The sequence below is a fragment of the Epinephelus moara genome, chromosome 17 (assembly GCF_006386435.1).
Source record: "Epinephelus moara isolate mb chromosome 17, YSFRI_EMoa_1.0, whole genome shotgun sequence".
In the NCBI taxonomy this organism is placed as follows: Eukaryota; Metazoa; Chordata; class Actinopteri; order Perciformes; family Serranidae; genus Epinephelus; species Epinephelus moara.
In genome coordinates this window covers 16,932,239-16,958,406 of record NC_065522.1, presented here as the reverse complement: position 1 = coordinate 16,958,406, position 26,168 = coordinate 16,932,239, and the positions used below count along the sequence as shown (strand labels likewise).

The 26,168-nt window shown below is 40.5% G+C and overlaps 1 protein-coding gene across 1 annotated transcript in view; it reads right to left on the bottom strand.

Annotated features, from left to right (window-relative positions):
• tnfsf10l (TNF superfamily member 10, like) overlaps positions 1-26,168 on the bottom strand; it is an 81,542-nt gene that overhangs the window by 22,293 nt on the left and 33,081 nt on the right. The window contains exon 2 of the mRNA XM_050066565.1: positions 17,371-17,520. Coding sequence (XP_049922522.1) covers positions 17,371-17,520 — 150 coding nt within the window. The remainder of the gene's footprint in view (positions 1-17,370; positions 17,521-26,168) is intronic.

Below are 26,168 nucleotides of genomic sequence, written 5' to 3'. Positions count from 1 at the left end.
AACTTTACAAGAGTTTGAGGGGAGTGTAAGAAACCCCAGAGGAGATGTGAAAAAAGGGCTGATGTTGAAGATAAAAGGAAAGAATAGTGCTCGATGGCAGATTTCACAAAACGCCCAAGAGACGTATAACATCTGGGTATCAAAAGGGAGAGCAAGTTCTGTGTCCTCATGCAACAAATAAACATTAAAGGAACAAATTATATGGTCAGTGGTTGGCAAAAATTCAGTTCATTCAAATTCAGTTCAATTCATCTGATGGCGTTTCAAATGATGTTGCCTGCCCATCGACTTTCGGTCGGCTGGAAAATGCAGACAAATTGCGGGACTTTTGAAAAATTGCAAGCCCCCGCAAATATTGCAGACTTTTGTTGAATTTGCATTAATTATTGCGATTGCAAGATCGCGATTTTCTGATAAAAGTTTCTGTCCCTTCCTTGCTCAGAGTTGCACTGAGAACTTTCCTAAATCACTCCTAAGCTAGAAATTTTGTACTCCCAGAATGTTTGTGAATACGGCCCCAGACTTTCTTTGGCAGGTTCCAACTTCTTAAATTGTTTGGAAATTTTGACTTTGCATATGATTCACAATTTGAAAGTTAAATGAAAATCAATTGAGTTGATGTGGTCAGCAGACAAACCAATAATAACACAAGGTTGTCTACGGGTCCTTAAAAAGTCTTTAAATTTCTTAAATTAAGTTTTCTTATTATACGGCCTTAAAAAGTCTTAAATTGTCTCAAATTCAATTTGATGGGTCTTAAATATTTTTGGTCACATTACCGGGAACATTTCTCCAGCCTGACAGACCCAGTGACTGTTAATAAGTCTTAAATTTAACTTGGTTATATCTGTAGACACCCTGATAACTGTATTGAAACATTTTAAGAAGGGTGAACACCCCTTATTTTAGGAGCCAAGAACTCACCAGTTCACTCAAGGCTACGTTTTATCTTCCAGATAAAATAATGTTTATGTGTATCCAAAAACAAGTGTGTAATATTGGGTACTTGTCATTGAGATGAAGATTAAAACGTCAGGTCAGTATGGGAGTCAAGCAAACATAATAAATCTTGCAACAAGCTAACTGCCAACGCCTGGCCTCTGTTGGTACATTTCCATCTCTGCAGTGCTTGTTCCAAACCAGCAATACATTATAGGACGAGGAAAAGTTGTGGAGAATCATAGTTGCATCAGGCTTTAAGCTGGAGTTAAAGTCGTGTAAATTAAAGCTTCACAGGTGCAGTATTAATGCTGACTGTGAGCTTTACTATGTGTTCTGAAATACCCTGGGAATGTGCCGTGTCAGGCGAAGAAGTTGTGGTTCTGATGGGAGCTTTCAGCTTCGTGGGAATTCCCCAAAGATCATATGAGTCTCGCGTTTAATAAAAGTGTCGTGACAGCAGCACTGAAGCTTCTTGTCTGTTGTATTAAACAAACAGCTGGTGTTAAAGAAGCTGGAGAACGTATCGCAGCGAAGGAGTCGGGATGTGAAGATGGAGGTAGAGGAGGGACTTTTTTTGGGACAGGAACTCTGAGCCTGAGGGATGAATGAGGAGAGGGAGGGTGGTCGACGCCAGACACAGAGGTCTTTTGTGTTTGTGTATCAGCTGGAAATCACTAACACTGCAGCCCTCCACCCCTCCCTGTACGTCGGGGCGTGTGTGTGTGTGTGTGTGTGTGTGTGTGTGTGTGTATACACAGCATGTCAATGACTGACATTTGCTTTTGAATAGCCCACTGTAGAGCAGAATGAGATAAGGAATTGCTGCTCACAGGCCGACTTCTTTCTTTGGCATGTGTTCGTCACTCTGAATAACCATGTTACCACGGTTACGTCACTGCATCTCGTCATCATCACCCGAGTGTGATGACCTTTTGATGAATTTTGGTTACACCTACATTTAGAGTCTGTCCTCACAGGATGGATACATCATTCATTCCTACATATCATGACATATCATTGTGCATGTTCCATTTACTATCCTGCCATTCTTTCAGACTGCTTATTTGTTTGTCCCATGACATTCAGATGCAGGTGTTGTTCATCTGCCGCCTGCATGATTCCATGTGAACGCTGCATAAGTCCGGTGATATTTTATATACTTTTCTTAATACTGTATCAACAAATCCAATGCAAACACCAAAGCTAACAATTAATTGATCCTATTAACAAGTATTGTTAGTAACACATTCTCATCCCTACAGGTAAAAATATGACATGCCAGGTACCATCCTGTTAGTTTTGGACACTCAGGGATGGCGTGTTTATGTTTGTTACTGTACATGCATTGTGTCCTTTTAAAATAAACTTCTGTCACAGAAAATGTACAGTTTCTGCTGATTAAATGTGCGGTAAAACACTTACTTCTTAATGTTTAAGCAATGAAAGCATATGCCGATTGAAACCCCCCCAACATAATTTGGCTTAAAATAGTACAGTTATTACTAATACAATGTAATATCATGTGACATTTGTCATTAGCGTACCATGCTACACATACTAGCGCATTACTTTGTTATTAAAATAACTCAATTGACTTTTGGTTTCACACAAGAAACGAACAACAGACTCCTGGTTGAAAGTCCGGAGTTTGTTTGACCAATCCACCTCACCTCCCACTCGCCTCAAGCAGACTTTCTTGCTCATTATATTGTGGTAGTTGCCCGCAGCGTCTGAAACTGTTGCTACCCAGAGCGCATCATACCGCCACCAAGGGTGCCTCTGTGCATCAGTGTCTGATGCCAAGGGCCACTGACCAAGCATTGGTATTGAGTTGAGTTGGGAGTGAGGGGGTTGTGTCTGTACTGTATATCCTTTTCTAAGTGCCATGGGCCTCTCTTTTTGTCAGTAAACTATTTAACACATCAGTGAGGCATATCTCTATGATAGATGGCATGTTCTTCCATTATCACACTGTAGTTTATTTTGAGTCCCATAACAAGTGTCGTCAAAAGTATGGCTTTATCGATACACGATATTTGAAACAATTTTAATTATCATTTTCCACTGCATCAATACATCAGTGCCAGCTGTGATTTCTCGCTCTCTGCTTTTTTCTCCTACTAACCAAGAAAAGAAAAGTCATATTGTCATGTTTTAATATTTATATTTTAATAAAAAGTTTAAGTGTATTAAAGTTGGTAATTCCAGTATCGTGACAACACTAATCCCAACATCCTGCTGCTGTAAAAGTGTTTTGGTCTGCCACTTAAAACAGCTCCCAGCAAGTGCACATGGGATGGCACTGCTTTTTGGTCATTTCATGAGATTTGCCGACAATAACAAAAATATAGAATAATGGCTGCACCACATACAAGTCTTGTCTGGAAGCAATGGAACTCGTGATGTACTTTTATATAGCACACACCACACAAAAGTGATACCATAATTGCTTTACTTAGCCTTGCTGTGTGTTAACTATACACTGCATTAAAAAATAATGGACGCTGCCACCGTGATGTGATCCATTGGTTTGACGACATCGATGGTAGTCAGGACACCACGGGTTTGTGGACTTACATAGAAAGAGAGGGTGCTGGTGTTCGGATGTATGTTATACTGTGTGTGTTTGCCTATAGTTATGAAAATCGAGGCCTTCACTCTACAGAAATTATGTAAAAATTTGTCCTTGTCAATCTATTCTGTAGTGAGATGGAAAAAGATTGAGAAAAGGGAGACACCACTGTCATTATGTGGAACACACAGTCAAACTAGTGTTTATAGAGAACACTGGGTCAAAGGCAAAGTCAAAGTTTAGATTTGTAAACAGAAAGGTCTTTCATATGACAAACAAGACACAAGCAGAGCAGATGACAGGGACAAAAAATCCACTCAGATTCTTACTATGCAATGATGATGATGATTGTACTCCGGCAGAGGAATGACCCTAAACAGACCCTCACACATCCAAACGCCTCCCCTCATTACGGAGCTCAGTGTGCATGATTTTGCTTCAAAGAGCAATTTCATACTAAATTGCATGGGGCGCTGCTTTCTTTGAAGCCTGCTGCATGTCCGTCCACACCCTGACCGGTGATGTCAAAACAGCTGTTTTGCATCAGCAGTCAAAAGCCCAAATATTTGCTATGACATCACTGCTTCGACGCGGCACAGATTTAGAGATATGGCACCCTCAAAACATCTGGGTTGGACAAAGAGAAGCCAGAGGAGCTTTAAAGTAAGTGACTTTTTGATTGGAAATAACTTACTGGAGCACGACAGGTCAGGAGTCTAAAACACAGATCATCCTCATCTTTAATCATAAGCAGCCGTGACAACGTCCCAACAGCCGGTATTGCTTTAACCTCCTGAGTCTGTGTCTGTGTCTGTGTCTGTGTGTGTGTTGTCATGGTGAAATGAGGTCCTGGTGACGCCTGTTGTAGCTGGAACTACCGCAGAAGCCATTTTGAGAACTATGGCAGGTGTTTATATGTCTGTCTTTGTTTTCAACACGTAAACAACCGTGCAAGATGCAGAAACGAAACTTCACAGATGTGTAGTTGAGATAAAAAAAAAAAAAAGAAAGCCGAGTTCGAAGACTGGTGTGATCTGAGCAAAGGGGCCGGAGGTACAAGGGTAGGAAGTAGGAAAGGGGCCATAAAGCAAATAAGAAATCTGTTCTCAGAGATGTAGAATTGTACGTTGGGAACTTAGGAGTTGAACATCAAAGTTTATTCTTGAACTTGGAAGTAATAGTTTGACGAAACAAGTGGACCTTGAGTTGGGATTGACTCTTTTCAAGATCTGCTAAGGATAATGTACGGTAACGTCAATGTATGTCCACTAAAAGTGCTTTTTTTGTTACTAACAGGCTCACATTATTATTCAAGTGTCTGACAGGCTTATGGGAAGAATTCCCACAGACAGAGATTTGTTTCTTAACCAGAAGCAGCCCTGAAATCGTCATCGCCAAACCTATGTTTAAATAAACAATAGCTTTATTATCATAAAACACACTTTATTCAAAGGTAATTCACACAGTTCGATGTGAAAATTTGCTGGGTCAAGACATGCTAAAATGAGCCTGTTTCATGGCCTCCAGCTGCTGCACTCTTGCTCAATACTGGACCGATTTCAAAGCCTGGTGTTCTCATTCATCATATATACACAAAAACATAAGAAAATAGGGTCCAGGTTTAAAGATGGCGAAATTTCCTTTTTTGTGTCCACGGTGGCAAGGACACAGTATTCTCCTGTTCTGCTGACTGAACAGTTTCACTTCAAAGTCCATTGAGTAGCTGAGGGCTTTAAATAGCATATGGTCTTCATTGACCGATTCAGTTTTTGTCCGTTTTTCATGGAAATGTAGATGTGAAAATATCCTTTATTTCTACGCACTTTAAATACTTATCATTCATGTTGGCCCACGATGAAGATGATGACGATGAAGCTCATTTGATATGGTAAAAGTTCTTGCATCAGCTACTGAGTGAACCTTGAGGCTGGATTTCCAAGGCTAAAGCGGTATTTATACTAATGTGTCGAATCGACGCTGTAGCTACAGCGTAGGCTGTGCTTTGACAAAGACGGCTGAAACCATTTCCCTCAGTGGAAACGAAGCTTTTATTTACTGTAATTTCACAGATAAGAAACAATAAATTGTGAAGACAATAAAGCCTTCACAAAATATCATTTTAAGTCTTGTGTGTGATTTATCCTGGCTTCATATGAGCAGAGGAAATCTCCACTGGTCGCTAGGCTAATTTATACAATGTAAAATGCCATAGGCTTGTGCTAATAACGTTAGCATGTTATGTTGGAAAACATGTTTAGTATAAGACAGTTGTTTTGTCAGTAAACCTTGTGAGTTGTAATGGAGCCGAATTTGTAATGTTACCTTTGTAAAATGTTGCTGTTGTCCCTGGCTTCATATGAGTAGAGGAAAAGTCTGCTAGCCACTAGGCTAATTTATACAATGTAAAATGCCATAGGCTTGTGCTAAAAACATTAGCATGTTGTATTTGTGGGTAAAATGTGTCCCGATAAAGACAAGTGTTTGTCTGTGAATGCTGCGAGTTATAGTGAAGCTGATTTGTGTACTTGTGTTGAAAATTGTCTCTATTAAACCATGTTTAATGTGTGTTTAATGTGTGTTTTGAACATCTACTGTCCCGTAACAACTACGTTGCTCTTACCTGCTGATGAAGATCATGTGATATGGTCAAAAATCCTCCTTAAAATGTACTAAATGGACCTTTAGGTGAGACTGTTTTGCTGTTTCCTTTAAAACTCAAGTGTTAAAATTTATATATTTTATGACATCAGTTGATAAAATACAGACATTTCAGCACGTTGCAGAGAGAATAATAATCCTTTTTATTTTGCTCCGAGGCAGAAAAGTCTTACCTAATAAATTCTCAGAGCTAAGAGCGGGCATGGTTTGGGTTTCATCTGCTATGTCTAAGCCTCATCTTATCCCGGCCTCCCTTAAACGAAAGGTAAATCCCTTTTTTGTGCTTGGGAGCCGGTTTTCAACCTTTGACCTAAACCGGACGAAGGAAAAACATTCTTCTTCAAACAAAATAACTCCTGTTCACTGTGGCATCACGCCATTTCACACTCCAGTACATGTGTTAAGATAGAATAAAAAATCTCTGCCATCTCTGCCAAAAACAAAAACTCAATTTTCATTCAGACAAATACACACGCAGCCATTATTTACCATACTGATCTGTAGGTAAAACAAACCACAGCTGAGACCCAGGAGAGAACATTTGATCGAGCGCTAATATGAATTCCTGCTGTGGATGTTTTAACCCCGACCCCGTCTCAGAGCTTTATCCGTCACAGCAACTGGAAGCTGAGAGCTGATGTATTGGCAGTTTGTCTCAGCAGGTGCAGATGTTACAGTGCTGTCTCTTAAACTGACAGCAGCAGCGCAGAAGGAGGAAAGTTACTCTGGTCTCCACAGGGGCTGAGAGCTTAAGGCTTGAATACCTGAGCTTAGTCTCACGCATGCCATCCTAAATCCCCCCACCGTGCTATCCCATCTGCTGCCCTCCCCCCTGCTGGTTTCCGGCCGTCCTCGTACCCTTGCATCTACCCGATACAATACAATATCTGTACACGTGCAAGAAGAAATGGACATATGTCACAAACATGCGAGCAGAAGATCAAAAGCTTCAGGAGGCGAATCTTTTAAGACCAAACAGAGGAAAACTCCAGGAGAGCACAGCTTCGTCTTCCTCTTCCCGTCTCTTTCTTTTCTTCCCTAAAGCCCCATACTGGTTGTTTTCTAGTCTGAGTCTACCCCATTAACTCTAAACAGTTACTGTTACAGCTACTTAGTAAATTGATGTTCCACCTTGAGTGCAGCATGGACTTTAAATCACACGTGTTTACATTGCTCTCATGCAGGAAGCTACTGAAGTCAGATAAACTTTTGCACAACTTGCAAACTTCGCTACTGGGTTTGATTTCCTGTAGCATACCAAAAAAGTTTTCTACTTTGACGGTGTAAAAATAAGCAGATGTCCATCATGACAGATTAAATCTGCAAGTTTCAAGTTGTCTTTCCATATTGATTTGTAAACTATCATAAAATGAACCGAATCCAACTTCCTCATTGAGCTGCAAATCAGTTGTAACGCCTGTGATTCACAGTTGATGAGTTTAAAGTGTGCGAAATCATCAGTGTAGTGCTTTAAAATGAAGTAAAATCACATGCACAGACACGCAGTGTGTCAAATACAATTAATCAAACTTTATTTTAACTTTAGGATTTGCTTTTTTTGGCGGGGATGTTTAGTTTAACTCAGCCAAAAGGATTTTTTCCTGCCCATTTTGCCTCCACATAATTTTTATTATTAAAACCTCATGGTGAGGAATTATATTCTTTGGTGGCCACTCTTCTCATCTCTCTACTTCTTCTCTGCTTCCCGTCTTTCCCATCATATGTGTTACATGTCGTTCTTTTTATTTTTATTTCTTTACAGGTGCAGTATGTAACTGTGGAGATAGTTGATTGTTGAGTCTCATTCCCACGTCATCAAAGGCCGACGCTTTGAGTTGAGTGCGGTTCGGTCGGACTACCAACCCAAGGTTGTCAGTATTTGACAACATGGGAAAGAGACTCAACAATCAGCTATCTTTCTCCAGACTTACATACTGAACCTTTGATGTTTAGCCAAAGCTTACATGAAATCACGTGGAGTATCTTCTGCAGTTGAAGTTGTTTTTAAAGTTTCTTTTTGTACTTTGTTGTGTCAATGCATGTCAGTACAGTTCCTTGAATTTTCTTTGGGGCTGCCATCGACCATACAAATAATAATGATGTATAAACAATAAGGTAGATGCCAGTAAGATGTTACAAGTCCTAGTCTACATATCCATTTATATTGACTAGGGAAAAAAGAATATATATGAACAATTTGTGCAACACAATTTCATAAAACCTCTTCTTTAAACGTGTTTAATGTTTATCTATATCTTTAAAGATCAAAATCAATGTAAATTTTAACAGGTTAAAGGCAGAGTTCATAGTATATCTATATAGAGCCTGAATCGAAAACCGTCTAGTAGTCGACCGAACATTAGTCGACCAGAAGTGGTCATTAGTTGGCAAGATTTCATTGGTCGCTTAGTTACAGAAAAAAAAACCCAAAGAAATGTGAAACTCTATTAGAAGCTGCAACTTGTCAAAATAAATTAAACCCTATGTGACTGGACCATGTGGGAATTTAATTTGAAAGGACAGACACAGGAAGTGGCCACGCTCAGCAGTCAGACAGGAGTCAGGTTAATTTCCAGGGCTGGTACCTGCGGTTATTCCACAGGCTAGTTAATAACATGTCGGGCAGGAAATCCAAAGTGTGGGATCATTTTGAGAAGGTGAAGGACGAACCCAAGGTGATATGTAAACTCATTTTCATTGGTCGACTACAAACATGACGTATCATCTGAAACATGGAAGTAGCTACATGCCCATTAGCCGACAGCGTCATTAACAGGCGGCTCGCTCAGTGTGTGACGTGACATTTAATAATTAAATTGATATCGACTAGTCCACGAATGACCCTAAATGACGATTACTGGTCGACTAAGAAAATTCTTAGTCGGCGGCAGCCCTAAATATTACGGTATTAGAAAACTAGGAAAACATAGCCTTGTATCACAGTATCAATATAACAGTATGTTGCCCAATCCTGATGTTTTAGAACAAAACCTCTCTTTCTGTTTCCCTGGACTCTTTCACTGTACATATATATGTACAGACTTGAAAACATGAGCCTATCCATTAAGAGTCCATCACACTGAACATTTTATCAGTTATATTTGTATCATACTGGCAGACAAACAGCAGTATTTTTTATTTCACTTCAACTTATTGCCAGTTTGTCTACTGGGTTTGACATTCTCCAGCGTACAGTGGAACCTCAAACTGATGCAAGATAGTGTTCTAATAGTGTAAAAATAAGCAGACTGACTGCTCACTGTGATGGATTAGGTATAGTCCAGACAAGTCTTAAAGGTCTGCAAGTTTCATTCATTAATGAAATGGTCTGAAACCGATGGCTTCCTGAAGGGAAACAAAATCAATCCCCATGCTTGTATGGTTTGGTAAATACTCAGCAGGTTACATAGATCTGATATTTGGTTCCAATTTATTGGTAATAACGTGTAACAAAGCAAAACCACCACTTTATTTAATAAGAATCATTTAATTTTTATTTGGGCATAAACAAACATTGCTTGACTTGCTGAGTTTCTACTCAGCCAACACAATGTTTTCCTTTCCCCCCTTTTTCTCCACCATAATTAAAACCTCATTGTGCTATTTTCTTCACGTTCCTGCTTCATCTATCCTTTCTTCTCCTGCAGCACCTTTATTTTCTGCTACCCCTCTTTCCCTCCTCATCTCTCATCTCTTTCTTTTTTATTTGTTCCTGTCCAGCTGGGCTTCTTTCCTTCTCTCTTCCCCCCTCCGTTCCTTTTCTTTCAAACACTGTTTCCATTATTTTTCCGTTACACTCCCATCGATCACTCCGGTCTACATCTTCATCGCCACCCTCATCATCTCATGCCAAAACCGCTACCGTCACCCTCTTACACACACATCTTTCACATCATTATCTTTATCACTCACTCACTGATCCTATTAGGTACAGTCTGTGTGCCCTACAGAGGAATCTACATGCAGAGCCAACGCACATTTGATAATAATTTCCAGCAGATAAACTGCCAAAAGTCTGCTAATGCTCCTCTTTCTCTTCTTCTATCTTTATCAGTTTTCCATCCTTCTCTCTCCACCTCATTCTTTATACTCTGCGCCTCTCACACTCACTACTTGTCATTCTCAGTTTTTTTCAATAGCTGTCACATGAGGCCAAGGCCGAGCGCGTATCCAAACCACATAATTTTAGTTTATTAGTGAACCAAATGGAAGCATCTGTTTTGGACTTCATGGCCGTCAGTTTTGTGAGCCAGAGCTTGAAAGCACAGAGACAGTGCTGATGTGTGAATTCTCTAATTTATTCCACAGAAGTTCGATAAGTGTGCTGCATTCATGTAGGGTAGTTAAAAGTTCATTTTCACCTTGGATTCGTCAGATATCGTAATCTGAAAGCATTGATACATCCATTAGGAACCAGCCCTCATGCGGTTTGCCTCTTTTTCCTCTTGACTTGAACATACGTTTCACTGAGTCATGATCCTGCCAGCATTTGGGGCGTTGCATTTCCATCCAAGTAATCTAAGTCGAAAATATTCTAAGTTGTTGCAAAGAAGCACTGGCGCAAATGGCTTTAAGTAGCTGATTGAGGAGCTGTGATCGGCGCCTCCGCCCGGCACCTGTTAGCTGCAACAGCTGGGATGCCTGACGTAGAGCAAGAGGCTGCAGCAACAGGCCTGTACAAGTGGTTTTGGTCAGGCTTGACTCAGGAATGTTGCTGCTGTCATGCCAGTGACCCTCCAAACTATGTTCAGGGATTTTCAGATGTTGATTTATTATCTTTTAGAGAAACCTATGGTTACCTCTGTGACCTGGATGTATGCTAATACAGGACAGGCACAAACTGGGGGCTAGGAGATGGTTAGCTTAACTTAAGATAAAAATCCATGAGGAAAGGTGAAAGAGCTAGCCTGATTCTCTCCAAAGGTAAAACTAGAATTCGTAAATACTCATGGAGTTTTGCTCGAATCTGCTGCCATAGCTTTTCATAGACATTACAAGCCACTGCTTGGTTTGTTTCCGGCGTAAGCTTAGTGAGCTGTCTTGTGGCTCCAGCTTCATATTGACTGGACAGAAATGAGCAACACGTCCGGGCAACCAACTCGTCAAATACAGAAGCTTGGTCAGTGGTCCTGGGCACCAATTTGGGACGTGTCAGTCTCCACTTGTTACATCTATAGCGTCCTCTCAAAATAAACTGTTTACAGAAAACGTAGGTTTCAGCAACAAAACTACTGGTTAGGTCTAAAAGAAAACAGATCTTGGTTTTGGGGTTAAAGTAAGTATTGTGGTAGTTACAAAAACTCAGTGATCTCCTGGGAAAAAGTCCTGTGCTTGTTTGACCCATCCACCACCCTGATCTTGTACCTACGCAGTCTTGTTCTTTGTACTACACCTTTTTTTTGAGCATCTGATATTGGAGTACAATACACTGGGGTTAGTCAACAGCCTCTTGTGTGTCATAAAGATGCTAAAGGGTGCCTTGTTTGTAGGTATCAGACGCTGACAGCCACGGACCAAAAAGTCCTATTTGATGACCTGGTAATAAAAAATGGGTTAATCGTGTCGACTGAGCTGGCCACTGTCAGGCCTGTGGTGGTGTAGCAGCCGGGTCCTTCCTTTTGAGCGAAGTTACTCACTCTCCTACAATAGTCACATGCCAACCACATAGAGCGAGGAACCAGCCAAGGAATGCCAGTTAAACGCCAAGTCAGGAGCCAATCCAGTGAACCTGACAATGCGAGTTACAAGGCTCAGCAAATCAATCATTTTCAGAAACTGTCTCTGAGTGGTGCCAGCTTATCAGTGGCTGACTGCCACAGTTGTCGACTTAACTAAAGGCATATTGCAGGCTTCAGTGGCCACTTGGAGGAAAGATTTTTTAATACTTAGACATCTTGAGCTCATCTCAGACCTCTTGTAAAAATACCATCGGGGTATGCGGGGGGATTTTCTTCTTTAGTTTTGTACATTTGTGAGCATTTTAGACTGTAATTGCTATTCATGTGCTTCTAGATAAGGACTTTGAGAAAGCATTAGTTTTTCAACTCCATGTTTGTCTGATTAATGGGAATGGAAAAGTCCCGATTGAGGCCCTGACTGCTACATAGGCTATTCAGAGTTAAACCTTATAGAACTGGTGTAATTCAAACTGCGTAATTGTTGTGCAGCTTCAGTAATTATTTGTGTAAAATGTAAAAAGCCATACAGAACGGTGCCATGGTTTAAAATCTGGATCAACTGTACTTTCACTGAAACATTTTATATGGAAAGAAATGGCGTCTCCTTGGTCTGCCAGCTCGACCTAACCACTATTTTGGCATTTTGACCCAATGGTTCCTTTTTTTGAAAACCTTAATCCCCTGAAATTCGCGGACAATTTTTATAAAATCAGCTTGGAATAATCCCTAAAAGTGACTTTTTAACTGCTAACAGTTCAACCACAGTGTTGTTGATAATCTACTGGAGCAGATAGGGGTTAAAGTGTCTTGTGTAAGGGTGGTTTGTCTTTTTGCCTTCTCTTTTTCAAGCAGCATTAGTTGGAAAAAGAAAAAAAACAAGGTGCTGACATGGAAATGAATGAGATTCGGATGAGCTTGATAATACCGCATGTGTGAATGTTTGGAAAAAAGTAATTGGATGCAAATTTGTTTGGACGATGTGTCACCAGCGAGTGCATTCACTAGAGGAAAACGAGACGTTCGTGTTCCCGTCCACTGAGGACCACAGGGGCATGCAGCAGCTCTCCGATTGTATCACACAAGTAGAGCAGAGAGACAGAGAGGGGTGAGGAGGTGAGGGGTAAAGGAAAAAAAGACTGGGGGAAGAGAAAAGTAAGCCAGAAAGAGAGATGGACTCGAAGAAAAGAGGACAAGAGATGTTTAAACAAAGACAGACGGTGGTTTGTGAAGGAAATGAGGGGGCTGACGATATACTGCTGTAAGCGTCCAGACATTCAGACTAAGCGGGAAAAGTCCTCTTGGCAATGTCTGCAAGAAGATGACTTATATCAATGGAGTGATTCAGTGGGCTTGTGAATGTGTGTGTGTGGGTGTGTGACTGTGCGACAGGGGGATTCTTGAACCACAGCCTCCTGGAGTCACTGGTATTTTCATGCTGATTCATCCAACATATGCACTGAGCGGAGTGTGACCTTAATCTGTGTAAATCTGTTTACTCACTGCAGGAGTGTGTGGGCAGAAGTAACGTGACTTACTTGTGTTTAATTAGTTTAAGTTTGTATGTTTGTGTGAGCATTTCTCAAGCCATGTGACACACGTTCATCCCAGAGACAACCACATATACACAAGCTATTTATTTTTGTGTGTAAAAACACGTCTTTATATGCAATATGAGATATAAAGTCCTGCCTTGGTACAAAACAATTCACATGTCTGATCAGATCCTGCTTATCAATGCCAAGTGATACCAGGTGGTTATGAAGCAGAACAGATGGAGAGGCGCCCTGGGGCTTAAGTGTTTCAACACAAAGATATTATATTCACACTTTTGTCCAAATTGGTCATGTTTTTCCCCCAACACAAACACACATGGGTTCAGTGTCCTGCTCAATTTTCAACCAGATATCTGTGGTTGTTTGGGCCTTATTGAGCGAGAGAGGGGTGAGGCAGAGATACTGTATGAGGTGTGAGGGAAATGTATGCTGGTGCTGTAAAAACAAAATGAAGTCAGTTACTGTTTTGGTTCGCTCTTGGAACTGCTGTGATACAGCTCATGGGTGCAGTTAAAGGAATATTTCACCCCAAAATGAACATTTTTACAATTATTCACCCCATGTTACAGTGAATTTGTGGAGAAATCTTTGTTTTTCTCACATGGCTCCACGGTGAACGAAGAATCCAAAAACTGAGAAAAGTCTTGATGAACTGAAGTCATAGTTGAGCATGTTTAACAACAGCAAAACTATATCAAAACATCTGTTTACAAACTCTCACACAACTTGTGCAGTATAATCCACGTCCCATTTATTCGTCTAATCCTTAATACTTCCTAAACAGATTCAGATTCAGACAACTTTATTAATCCCACCAGGGGCAATTTGTTTGAACAGCTTGACTTGCACACATACTATAACGTACAGTAACATATAGACACATAAACAGTAATAAATAAAAATCAAAGAATAAAAAATATGCCAAGGAGTTCAGTGGAATAAAGGAATCTGTAATAATAATAATAATAATGATAATAATAATAATAATAATAAAAAAGTTACAGACAGATTATCAATAAAAAAGATTTAAAAAAAAACAAATGTAGTAGAATAATAAAAAATTATATAAAATAATTACAGAGAATTTACAAGATAAATGACAGAGGTAAAAAAAAAAAGATTTTGATTGACTGCAAAAACTGGTCAAGTCATGTTGTGTCACTCCTGTGATCTTAGAGCAGATTTTAATAATGCTTTTTAGACCGTTTTGACCGTTTCTGTCAGATGGGACTGATGGAAAGGGAATTTAGTTTGCAAAGGTGAATTCTCTAATGCCCTTGCCTCACAATATCTACAGTATCTACAACAAATTTAAGATGTTCATCAAAAAAGGTACCTAAATATTTGTAAGAGGTAACCCTTTCCACATTATCATTGTGAGTAATGCTTTCTTTGGCTGTGTCTCTGTTATACAGATCAACAGACAGCCCTTTCGAACTTATCTATGCTCTCCTCAAAGCCAGACTCCATCGACAAAAACAGTAATTTTACCTCACTGAACACTGGAGATGCTGGTCTACTGCAGTTTCAATCATTTAGTTTGTTTGAGTTTTTGTGTGACTTAAGTATTTTAAGGGGTTAGTTCAGATTCAGCAAAGTCAAACAATAACACAAACAAACTACGGATAAAGGCAGCAGTAGACCAGCAGCTCCAGTGTTCAGTGTAAAATTACTGTTTTTGTCAATGGAGTCTGGCTTTGAGGAGAGCATAAATATGTTTCAATGCATGGAAAATTTTCTCAGTTTTTGGATTCTTCGTTCACTGTGGAGCCATGCGACAAAAACAAAGTCTTCACGAATTCAACATAACACAGGGGGATTCACTGACATATAAATGGTCATCTTGGGGGGCGAAGTATTCCTTTAAAGTACTTAAAAACATCTCCAATTTGTGGTGAACCTCCTCCTTGTAGTCATTACTCAGCTAAATCTGACACATGCAGACATGACAATTGAGAGAGTGTATTCAAAGTTTCAAGTGGTTCAAAGACAACTTACTCAGAACATGGCATGGTAGCTAACACTGGAGTTTCTCGTAATCCTGCAATGACTCAGTGCCATCTGTAAAATGGGCGTCCACCTTTATCTGAACTGTTTCTGACTGGGTCTGGCACAGCTTACCAGGCATCAGCTTTACAGATAAAGCTGGTAAATGTCAAGCGGGTTCAACCCAAACACCTGGCATGCACACAACAGCTTGTAAACACACACACGCACACACAACTAGAAGAGTATATCCCAATCTCAGTGTGTGTGCCTAAAAGCACCCCAGGGCAGAAACCTGTCTCGAGTACTGACTCATGAAATACACAAGTCAGAGCACATAAATGTAAACATGTAGTGAAACAAGCTCAGTGGTTTTTTATGCTCTGAGGTCTGAGGTTACCGCTTCTCATTAATTACTGATGTATTTTGTGCCTGCTGACGGCCAGAAAGTGCTCACACATGCACAGACCCTCACAGGCTGCTGGGTCAAAGGTCAGGCGAGCCTACAGAGCCATCAATAACCCACATTTTTCACAAATTTGCAAATTTCTATCGCTAATGTTCAGCAAGTCGGGCTGTTAACTGTAAACATCTGTCCGCAGTAAATAGGTGTGAGCAGCTGGCTGAGGTCAACAGTGCTGTGTACAAGTGGAGAAAAATGAGGTGTCCATCTTGTAGCTCTCACATTTTTTGTACTAATAACATTTCTCTTCCACCCAATCCATCATATATCCCAATTTCCAAGGACAGATATACATTCATATGATTAATACTCACTAATACTGACGTATTACGTGTTTCATTAAGTGGTGTCTCGATGGTATACTAAGGGTCATGGCTAGAATGAAATGACAGGCCATAAAGTTAGGATTGGAAAGCGGTGGATTTACTCAAGTACTGCACTACAATTCTAAAATACTTGTACTGGAGCATTCCCATTTTCTGCGTCTTCCTTCTTTTACTTGGTACACTGTGAGAAGTTGTGGATGGTACCAATGGAACCGTTCCCTGCTGTTCCCAGTGTTGTTAACTCCTCTGTTGGGGTACCTAGCACACAGATCTGGCACTAAAAGGTGGAGCTGTGAACACTGTATTCTTAGATCAGTACCCGAGTAAAGTACCAGAGAGTTTCTTCCACCACTGATATGAGTGAGAAACACTGTTACTATTTATATACTATTATTATTAAAACCAGCACATTGGCTGTTTTTAATAATAAGAATGGCACTGTATCTTTTCAATAGCCCATCTGAGTTTGTGTAATGTAGCACATGTGCCGCTCTGTGTATGTATGTATTTATATGATGAGTGTTACTCCCTTTAAACTGAAGGTTTCTCCATTACGATGACAAATATGCCCAATTAGTCCCACCCCAGGAGTTCGGCTCTACGTCAGTCCTCACACATGTTTCTCAGCTCACTGTAACTGAGCAGATTCCTTCACGCCGCAACCAGTCTCCATCTGTTCCTTAACCCGGGGTCAGCAGAGCTGGCCGCACACACTTAATTTAATATCCAAAGTATATCGTTTAGGGATTAGAAATTATAGTCTGAATTATCACTGTTGAGATAAAAAGAAGTTTGGTTTGGTATTTGCTCGGCAGTAATGTGTTTATTTTACCTTCTTCTCTTTGTGTGCAGTTATCTGACATACTGTCAATCATTTTTGTCATCTTCAACAAAACTGCCTTTAAATGAATGTATTTAATCCAAACTTTAGTTTAGAAAAGGAGCAATCCCTTTGTGTGAGTGTGTGTGAGTGTTTCCTCCCAGAATAACCTACCTACTTTACTGGAGACTGGATTACCAATAGCAATACCAATACTCTTATGGAGGTTAGTTATAAATAACCAACAATATAAGGGGGATTTCATCATAAACCCATAGAAATCAAGTAGGTTTTCTTTCTCCAAAACAGATATAAATGTACTGTACCTACTCTGAATTTCAGTAATCTAGTTTCAAGTAGTTTTTTCCTTACCTTGGAGATGTATGCTTTGATGCCTTCGGCCAGTTTGATGCAGGACTCTCCGAAGAGCTGGGCCAGCTGGTCGGGGATGTCCTGGTCCTTATCCAGAGCGTTCAGTAAACTCAGGCACTTCAGCTCCTCTGTGACACCCTGGCTACGCACCTACAGAACAAACACACATGAAAACAATAATTAAACATTTTTACTGCCTTGTAAAGAAAATTGTCGATGTACGTAAGATGTTATAGGGTTGTTAGTCAGTATCCCTGGATTAATTTATCTATCAAGTGCTGAGCTGTCTGGCTTTCAAACTGATATGATATACCGTAAAACTACAATTAAAAGCCCAGTCCCTTTTACTAGCCCGGTGTGGCTATACATTTTGACAAATACAGGCCTGTCTCAATTAGAGGCCTGGTCTGGTTGCCAAGCAGTTCATTTTTACAGAAGTTCTTTGGATGTGTACAACCAGGTTGTTGGCTACCAAACATTATGTGTCCATTCCTTGATTACCCTTCAAGTTCTTTATATACCTTTCGTCCGTAAGGGTCCTCAGATTCACAGCATTCACAGAGATTAAAAGAGCCAAATTTCAAGTTTCTGATCAGTTTTGCATTGTTACAGTGTCCCCTAAGGACAATCATGGCACAAAACATCAATAGAAGTGAAAAAAGCCTGTTAATTTATGAGCCAAATTAGATCAATTGCTGAGTGGAACACCTTTAGATAAGACATATTGCTGTTCTTCTGCAAATATCACTATATAACAATTAAGGATTTTGCTCTGATGATATCCACCAGGGTGGCATGGTCGCAGTGGTTACCATTGTCGCCTCACAGCAAGAGGGTTTCTAGTTTGAACCCAGGGTTTACTCCGTGTACTCCAGCTTCCTCCAACAGTCCAAAGACATGCAGGTTAACTGGTGACTCTAAATTGTCCGTAGGTGTGAATGTGAGTGTGAATGGTTGTCTGTCTCTATGTGTCAGCCCTGTGATAGTCTGGTGACCTGTCCAGGGTGTACCCTGTCTGTCGCCCAATGTCAGCTGGGATAGGCTCCAGCCCCCCCGCAACCCCTAACAGGATAGGCGGTTACGGATAATAAATAAATGAATGAATGATATCTGCCTGCTCCTTTTAGTTCATGCACGTCATTTATTCATTTTAAAACAAACTAGTAGTCCTCTAGTGTGCCATCAGTCTCTCTGCACTTCTCTCATACAGTGTGCTGCAGTATTTCTCAGTGCAACAACTCATTTTGCAGTCTGCTTCCTCCTGCATGAGTTTCTTATTTTCTCTGTTTTTCTTATTTGTTTTCTAGCAGCTTGTTCCTTTTGTCGCATCTGTTTACCTTTTCTGTCCATGTTTTGCCATTTAGTTCTGGATTCGGTGCACATTTCCCAAAAGTAAAACGTGCTTTCACTCCCGCAGTGTAACCGCCCCAGGGGGAGACACTGTATCTTTGTCTTCAAGTTAGTTGTCGAAAGAAAATGAAAGAAAGGAAACACACTGTGGAAACGGGGAGTGAAAGAAGCTGAAACCAAAATGTTTTGGCACGCAGACTGCTGGCTCTGGCAGCTGTAACACAAGTACTTATGTAACACCGAGCACATGCAAAGTCTAAGAGAAGAGTTTCTCCAGGAAATACACTCACATGCTGTGCATCCATATCAAGACGTCTAATAAGAGACAATTACATCCACAATTCCGAAGGGGAAATTGTGTTATTTCCCTTTTGCTACGCCTCCTTTTTGGCAGCGACTTCCATCTGACTTAAGAAATGTTTTCATGTAATTTTGGGGCAGCTCGGGTCGAATAAAACATCTTTGGGAACTGAAAAGTAGACCGAGGCTTCATGTAGCTCAGTAATGTGGGTGTAAGTGTGTGTGTACCCTTCAGGGAGGTTGTAGCGTCACGGTCTGAAAGCCCTGCTAATGACTCCATAACAAGCACTGATGAGGAGGGAGAGATTACTGAGCTGCACTCCTTCACCCCTCGTCTTTGTTTTTATTAATTTATTTCCGCTTGACCTCCGCTTTCTAATGAAACCTGGTTCTTTTGTCTCTCTTCCTTTTCTTTCCTTCTCTTTACTTCCTTTGTCTCAGTGATACTGTTCATGACTCCCTGTTACCAGTAAAGATAGCAGTGTGTCATTGTGTGTGTCTAAGTGTGCATGCAAATTAGTTTAAACCGAGCGAGAAGGACAGGGCGCTTACGGTAAAAACTGGGTTTCGTGGAAAAGAATGGGGCCACATCTCAACCGTCTCAACGTGTCCTGACAAGGATGACTCATGTCTTTAATGGCTTCACATGCATGGCCCAAATATCATAATGAGTCTAATTAGACACACATGTAATCTTTCCAGTCGCTGCATAATTTGGTTACAAGCTTCCACCCAGTTGAGGTCAAAGTGAAATGTCAGATAAGGTCAAATATACAACGTGAGTCAAGATGAGGGAGAGGCGTCCCTTACTGCCTCTCTGAACTGAACTCTCCTCGCTCCAAAAATCTAGAAATAATCTGACATGTCATAAAACTAAACTGTATATGATCCTTTCCAACAAAAACAATGACAGACAAAAGATGTAACCATAAAAATGTTTGAAAAGTTTTCTTACAGTATGAAGATTTGATTTATTTCTTCCTGATAGCAGGAACATTTCTACAGCTGGGATCATGAACTTAAGTTGGGAAAACATTTCACATTTAAATCTTATTTTAGTGTGGATGGAACTATCTTCTCCATAATATTATATCTGATTTGAAATCTTATTACAGTTATGTTTTCGGTTCAGTCTGTTTGTTTACTGGCTTAATTTTTTTATGAAACTCGGTGAAAGGGTGCAGCATGGGCCCAGGAAAATCCAGTAAATATTGAAGATGATCTGAATCACGAGGCAGATACACAAATTATTTTTCATTTTCATTTTTAAATAAGAATCATAAAACAAAAACACAACATTACAGGACGAGGCAGTTGGCCTTGACAGAGGTCTGCATCCTCCGAGTGCACTGCTGGTTCTAATAAAGGACGAGTGGTGTTAGCGTGGCCGAATTATAAGACAGTGGACCCCAGGTCACAGATATGCAAAAGGCTCCACCACCTCTCCTATACAGGAGCAAGACACACAGACTTTGTGGTGGTTTTGCCTCTATATTTGTTGTTTTGTGTCTCTTTGTGGTCGTTTTGTGTCTCTTTTTAGTCGCTTTGTGTCTTTGTGGTTGTTTTAAATTCTCTTCCTGGTTGGTACATGATCAGTTGAGTGACAATTTGCACATGAAGGACAGGAGGGCCCTCTTACACTTTGGGCCCCTGGGCCTTTGCCCTGTAGGTCCGTTTAGTTATCCATTGGTGTAATTTGTATTACATATTGGGATTTGGGTTTTTCTTTTAAGTAATGATACATAATATGTATCATGACTTTTTTTTCCCCACAGTATTGTGATAATATTGTATCGTGGGGCCTTTAGCGATTCCCTGCCTGAGTAGATGTTAGCCCTTGTCACACAGCAATCTTTCTCATGCCACCTTTGCATTTTTATACAGAACCACACAACAGCGGCAGTGTGTGATTTCAGACAGCATGCCGGTATTGCTGAAGCAAAAGAGCCGCGATGGGCGTGACATATAACTCCACAGCATCTGCCTCTAGCATGACAAATAAGATGTGGTTAGCAGCACCTTCTAAACAGTAACAATGTGGCATTAACATGGCATCAACAGTTACTTATCGTCTCTGTTATATGGCAGCTGATCTTGTCCTCTGCTCGGAGGGTAAGGAGCTCCTGGATCTCATTGTTATCTCAGTTTGTGTTCTTCTTCTTTGAGTTAGCTGCTAACTGCTATCAGCTACATTTTCCCACAGTGGGCTGCACGCATAATATAAAAACGTCACACCCATGCTGCCCATCCTGCTGGCTTTACCGTTTAAACAGATGTCATTTCGGTGCTGTTACTACCTCTGATGCCAGCTTGAAGGCGAGACAACTCTGTACCCCTACTCTGCAATTGTACCTTTTATACAGAACAGTGAGGCGGCATACCGGTGCAAAATCCCCGCCTTGAGGAGGCAGTGTTAAAGGGGCTATAAACAGCTCACTCTAAGGTAATAAGAACACAGAGAGTCTTATTTTTGGGTGATTATAAACCAAAGAAAACACAGTTATGAACATTATGTACCGTTTCTGCCAATATATGTCCCCAAATCCCACACATTGGACCTGTAACATATAATATTTGGCTATTATTACTGATGTTTACAAAGCATTTTCTTGTGCTTCTGGTCAGGGTGAAGCTGATTGTAACCACTTTATATACTGTTGGGTAGTTTAAGCATCATATCCTATAGCTCATCCTGTTTTGGATGCACAGTTTAATCTGAAACGAGAGTGGAGTCAAGTAAAAAGTGTCACACAAGTTCTCAAGTGAAATACCTCAAAGTATTTGTCTAAATATATTCAGTTACTTTCCATCACTGCCAAAGACTAAACTAAAACCTCCCTATACTTGTCATTGTCTTTCAGTTTTGCGATGAGAGAGAGAGGGAAGCTCAGCAGGTCATAATAGTTCATCTGCATACAATCAGAACACATCCTAACAAAAACTGCTGACTGTGGCGTCTGGACAGAGACAGTTTATCTATTGTGAGGTGGCTTGTGATTGTGATGACAGCTACCACTGGCAGAAGCATTGGGGAGGTTCACACATGGATGAGTGGATCTGAGCCCGTTCACAGCAGCAAATGCAGTGAAAATAGGCTTCGTTTCTTCCCGGCGCCTCTGCCAAAACACACTCCCTGCTTTGGTGGTTGTGGTTGAAGGAATTGTTATTGAGGAGTGTCTTTTGTATGTGAGAATGAAAGGTTAGGCTTTATAGGGCATTTGTGTGTGTGTGTGTGTGTGTGTGTGCATGAGTGTCCATTAAGTTTTGACAGGGTAGGTAGGGAGTGTCTCATCCATGTTAGTGAGGAGATAAAGCCCATACACATCACTGCACTGAGCTAAAAACAAGATTAGGAGACAACGTTCTGCTCCATTAGTACATGGAGACAAGGCCAGAGGCTAAACCCAGCTATGCAGAGAAACATTATCATCCCGTTGATACTCTTTCTTTTCTCAGGGTTTAGGCTGCACAAAGAAACATCTCCCAAGAGGTTTTGAGAGATAGTTTAACTTCTGAAAGTTGTACATTTTGTTTGGATTTGTTGCTGGTTAGGATCCAGTTTTTTGTTTTTTCCTGCCAGTGACAAAAAAAGCCATTCAAATAAAATAATTTAATTCCAGTTGCATGAGAACATTCGGATATTGCTGAAAAGAAGCAAACATGATTAGCAAATACCACGTGTTAAATGAACTCCCAAATATCTGAACTAACTGGACAGGACTATTTTAGCTCTATAATTTTGATTTAATTAGCTGTACTTGTAAACACGACTAAGAGTTCACGGTCATGCCAACAGCTCTGAGCTAAAGTCCTATGACAACATGCTAACATACTGATTTTAAGCAGATATGATGTTTGCCATGTTTGCCTTATTAGTTTAGCATGCTAGCATTTGCGAATTGGCACTAAACACAAACGTTTTGTAGCTAATTTGTCTTGGAAATGTCAGAGGATCGTCAAGTTATTAGAATTCATCCTGATGGAAACAGGAATGTTGTTAGTAAATTTTAGTGGCAATCCAAGAGTTGTTGAGACGTTTTGCTCAAAACTACAAATATTAAATGAATACTTTAACCCCTGAATGACCATTTGTATATCAATAACTTCTCTCGTGTTACATTGAAGTGATGATGAAAACTTTGAACAAAGAATCCAAAAACAGAGAATATTTTTGACTAATTGAAGTCAAAGGTGAAGTCAGACTTCCAAGTCAGAAACCAATACTTTCTCACTCCAACTGTGTCACATATCGACGTTTGGTCATGGACTTTCCACGTCCAGATACAACTTGCAAGGTACCAAGGGTGCATTGGTTGTTGACGTTCTGGGACGCCGTGTCAAGTTCTGCCTGTTACATGTATTGTCATCTTTCAAAATACACTTACGGTTTCACAGGAAATTTACCATTTACATACAGTCTCTTTCAAAATAAATGCACTACTACCGCAAATTGACTTTTTTTTCCTTCAACAAACGCATGTGGTTACGTTTTGCAAACACACACACGCCCTCCTGGGGTGAAAGTTGGTGGTTGTTGGACCCATCTACCATCCCTCCCACATGCCCTACTCAGAACTGCGCTGCCTTTTTGTTCTTGTCCAAAAGTCATTATGTCGACGTGCAAGGACGGCTTTATTTCTTCGGTGTCTAACGCCAGAAGTCACTGCCAATACAAGTGCCGGACTTAGACGACTTCGGAGTGAGACCCGGGTGCAGGGGCTGCTGGTCTACTGCTGCCTTGAACAGTAGTTTATGTCATTGTGTGACTTAAGTGTTTTAAAGAGTTACTTCAGTTTACAAACATTACATAATGACACAAACAAGCTACAGATCAAGGCAGTGGTAGACCAGCAGCTCCTGTGTTCAGCAAGGTAAAATTACTACTTTTGATAAAGGAGTCTGGCTCTGAAGAGAGCATCGATAAGTTTCACTCTCAGTTCAGTTCCCTGTTGGAAAGGTCTGTCTGTTAAGGAAGTACTGAGCGTACAACTGGATAAATGAGATTTGGACTATACTGCACGAGTTGTGTGAAAGTTTGTAAATGGATGTTTTGATATAGTTTTGCTTTTACTTCGATTCATCAAGAGTTTTCTCAGTTCTTTGGGATTCTTTGTTTACTGGAGGCATGCAGGAAAACAGGAAAGTGTCTTCATGACATGGTAGACCAGCAGCTCCTGCACCCTGGTCTCACTCTGAAGTTCTCAAATCCGGCACTTGTATTGGCAGTGACACCAAAGAAATAAAGCCGTCCTTGCACGTCGACATAATGACTTTAAACGTCACACAGGAAGAGTAACAGATGGTCATGGGGGTGAAGTATTCCTTTAACCTCATGGTGGTGCTAGACGAAAAGGAGAGTTACTTAAGTCATTAGGATTCATCTTCTGGGCACCCTGGACACGTGTACCAAATTGAATGTAATCCATCCAATAGCTGCTGACATATTTAAGTTTAAACTGAAATGGGAGGCAAACCGACACACAGACATCACCTTCCCTAAAGCCAAACAGACTGTTTTAGTTTTATCATGAACCTACTCCTGAGAGAGTTATGGCTAACAGAAACATGTCAAAGTGCATTTGGTTTAGCCTCTCTCTGCAGTTGTTTCTGCTTCAGTAGTGATGTACATCAAAAATCCCGAACTGGATGTAAGCACAACTGCAGAGCCAAGATGGTTCTTCCCTCTTCTAAATTTGGTCTTTTCTTTCATTACTTATCTACCAAACCCTGTGGGTCAAATTCCACATCTTCTATGCAGTTAGCCTTGTCACATTTCGTTGCATCGTCCTTTCATTGCTTTGAAAAATAAGGCCAAGGCACAAAAGCAGATCCTCATATAAGTGATTATATCAGTTATTTCTTGTGTTTTTGGTTTCGTGAAGCTGTTGGAGAGCAGAGAGCAAAGTGTGAGAGATTCTGTAGGCCAGTAGAGACATGTAAGCCTCCAGAGATGGGGGACTCGACATCATTTTCATGCCCTGGGAGCATGCAACTGGAACTGCTCCACAGGTTTTCAACATGAACAGTTATAAGATGACCATCCCCCTCTCCTGAGTGCTCCTTTGACAGCAGTTTGTCTTTGCCAAGTCCTGACTCCACTCCCGAAATTGCAAAACTGGCCCCTTAAGCTACAGAATCATATCAAGAAAACGTTACATCCCAATGATTCAACAATAAAAAAAATCAATAAACTACAGCCCAGCCTTGGCTGTTAGATTCAAATACTTTGTTTTATAGAGATTACTTTTGACAAAGACCTGATTAATTACTTTAAATTCCCAAACAGAAGTCTTCAGAGGAATCGTAATCTTACTAGTAGCCCATAATCGGCTTTGCAGTTGTGCTGTTTTTCCTTTAAAACAACATACTTCTCTCTTCACAAAGGGCATATATCCTTTTTTGGCAAGAAACTCCTAAATTCTCGTCTCTGTAACTTGTCCCCAGAGCGGCGTATTTTCTCCGTGTGTTGACATCGATGACCTTCGCTTGGCTCTTGAGCAACAAGTCCGTCGGGCAGGTTCAGCTTCCAAATGCAGGCTAACACATGCTAAAAACATTCAGCAACACACAAGATCTGACGCAACTCTCTGTTGTGTTGTTAAACTAGACTGATTGCCTGTGTATGATTTTGGCTCAGATGTCAGAAGAAAAGAGGAGTGTGATTATAAATAAGATTTTTAGTGGACATTACTTGTGAAAAAAAAATTTTTTTCAAAGTATCTGCCTTACAGTCATGTCTTTTTATTCACTGACAGAACCGCAGAGCTTTCAGATGATTTCATAGGCGGCCATGTTGGTGGTCTCTGAGGTGAAACAGCTGGCTGAATGTACGTTTTATTAGTCTTTATACCTCAACAATAAAATAGACTGAGTTTCATAATCTTACACAACAACTATACGACTGTTCCAAAACACTTTCTGGTGTGCCATTGATAAGGTCAGGGAAAGATCGCCGTCATGGTTAAAAGAAACCAGCCCTGACTTTTGTTGGCAGACATGATGTGGACTGTGGAAGTCGCACACATACTGTACTATATCCAACCATATCTAATCTCTCTGTAAAGGTATATAGATTTTTGAAGTGGGGTTGTATGACATACTTATCCATAGTAAGTGTATTACCTACAGTAGATATCGAACGGCACAAC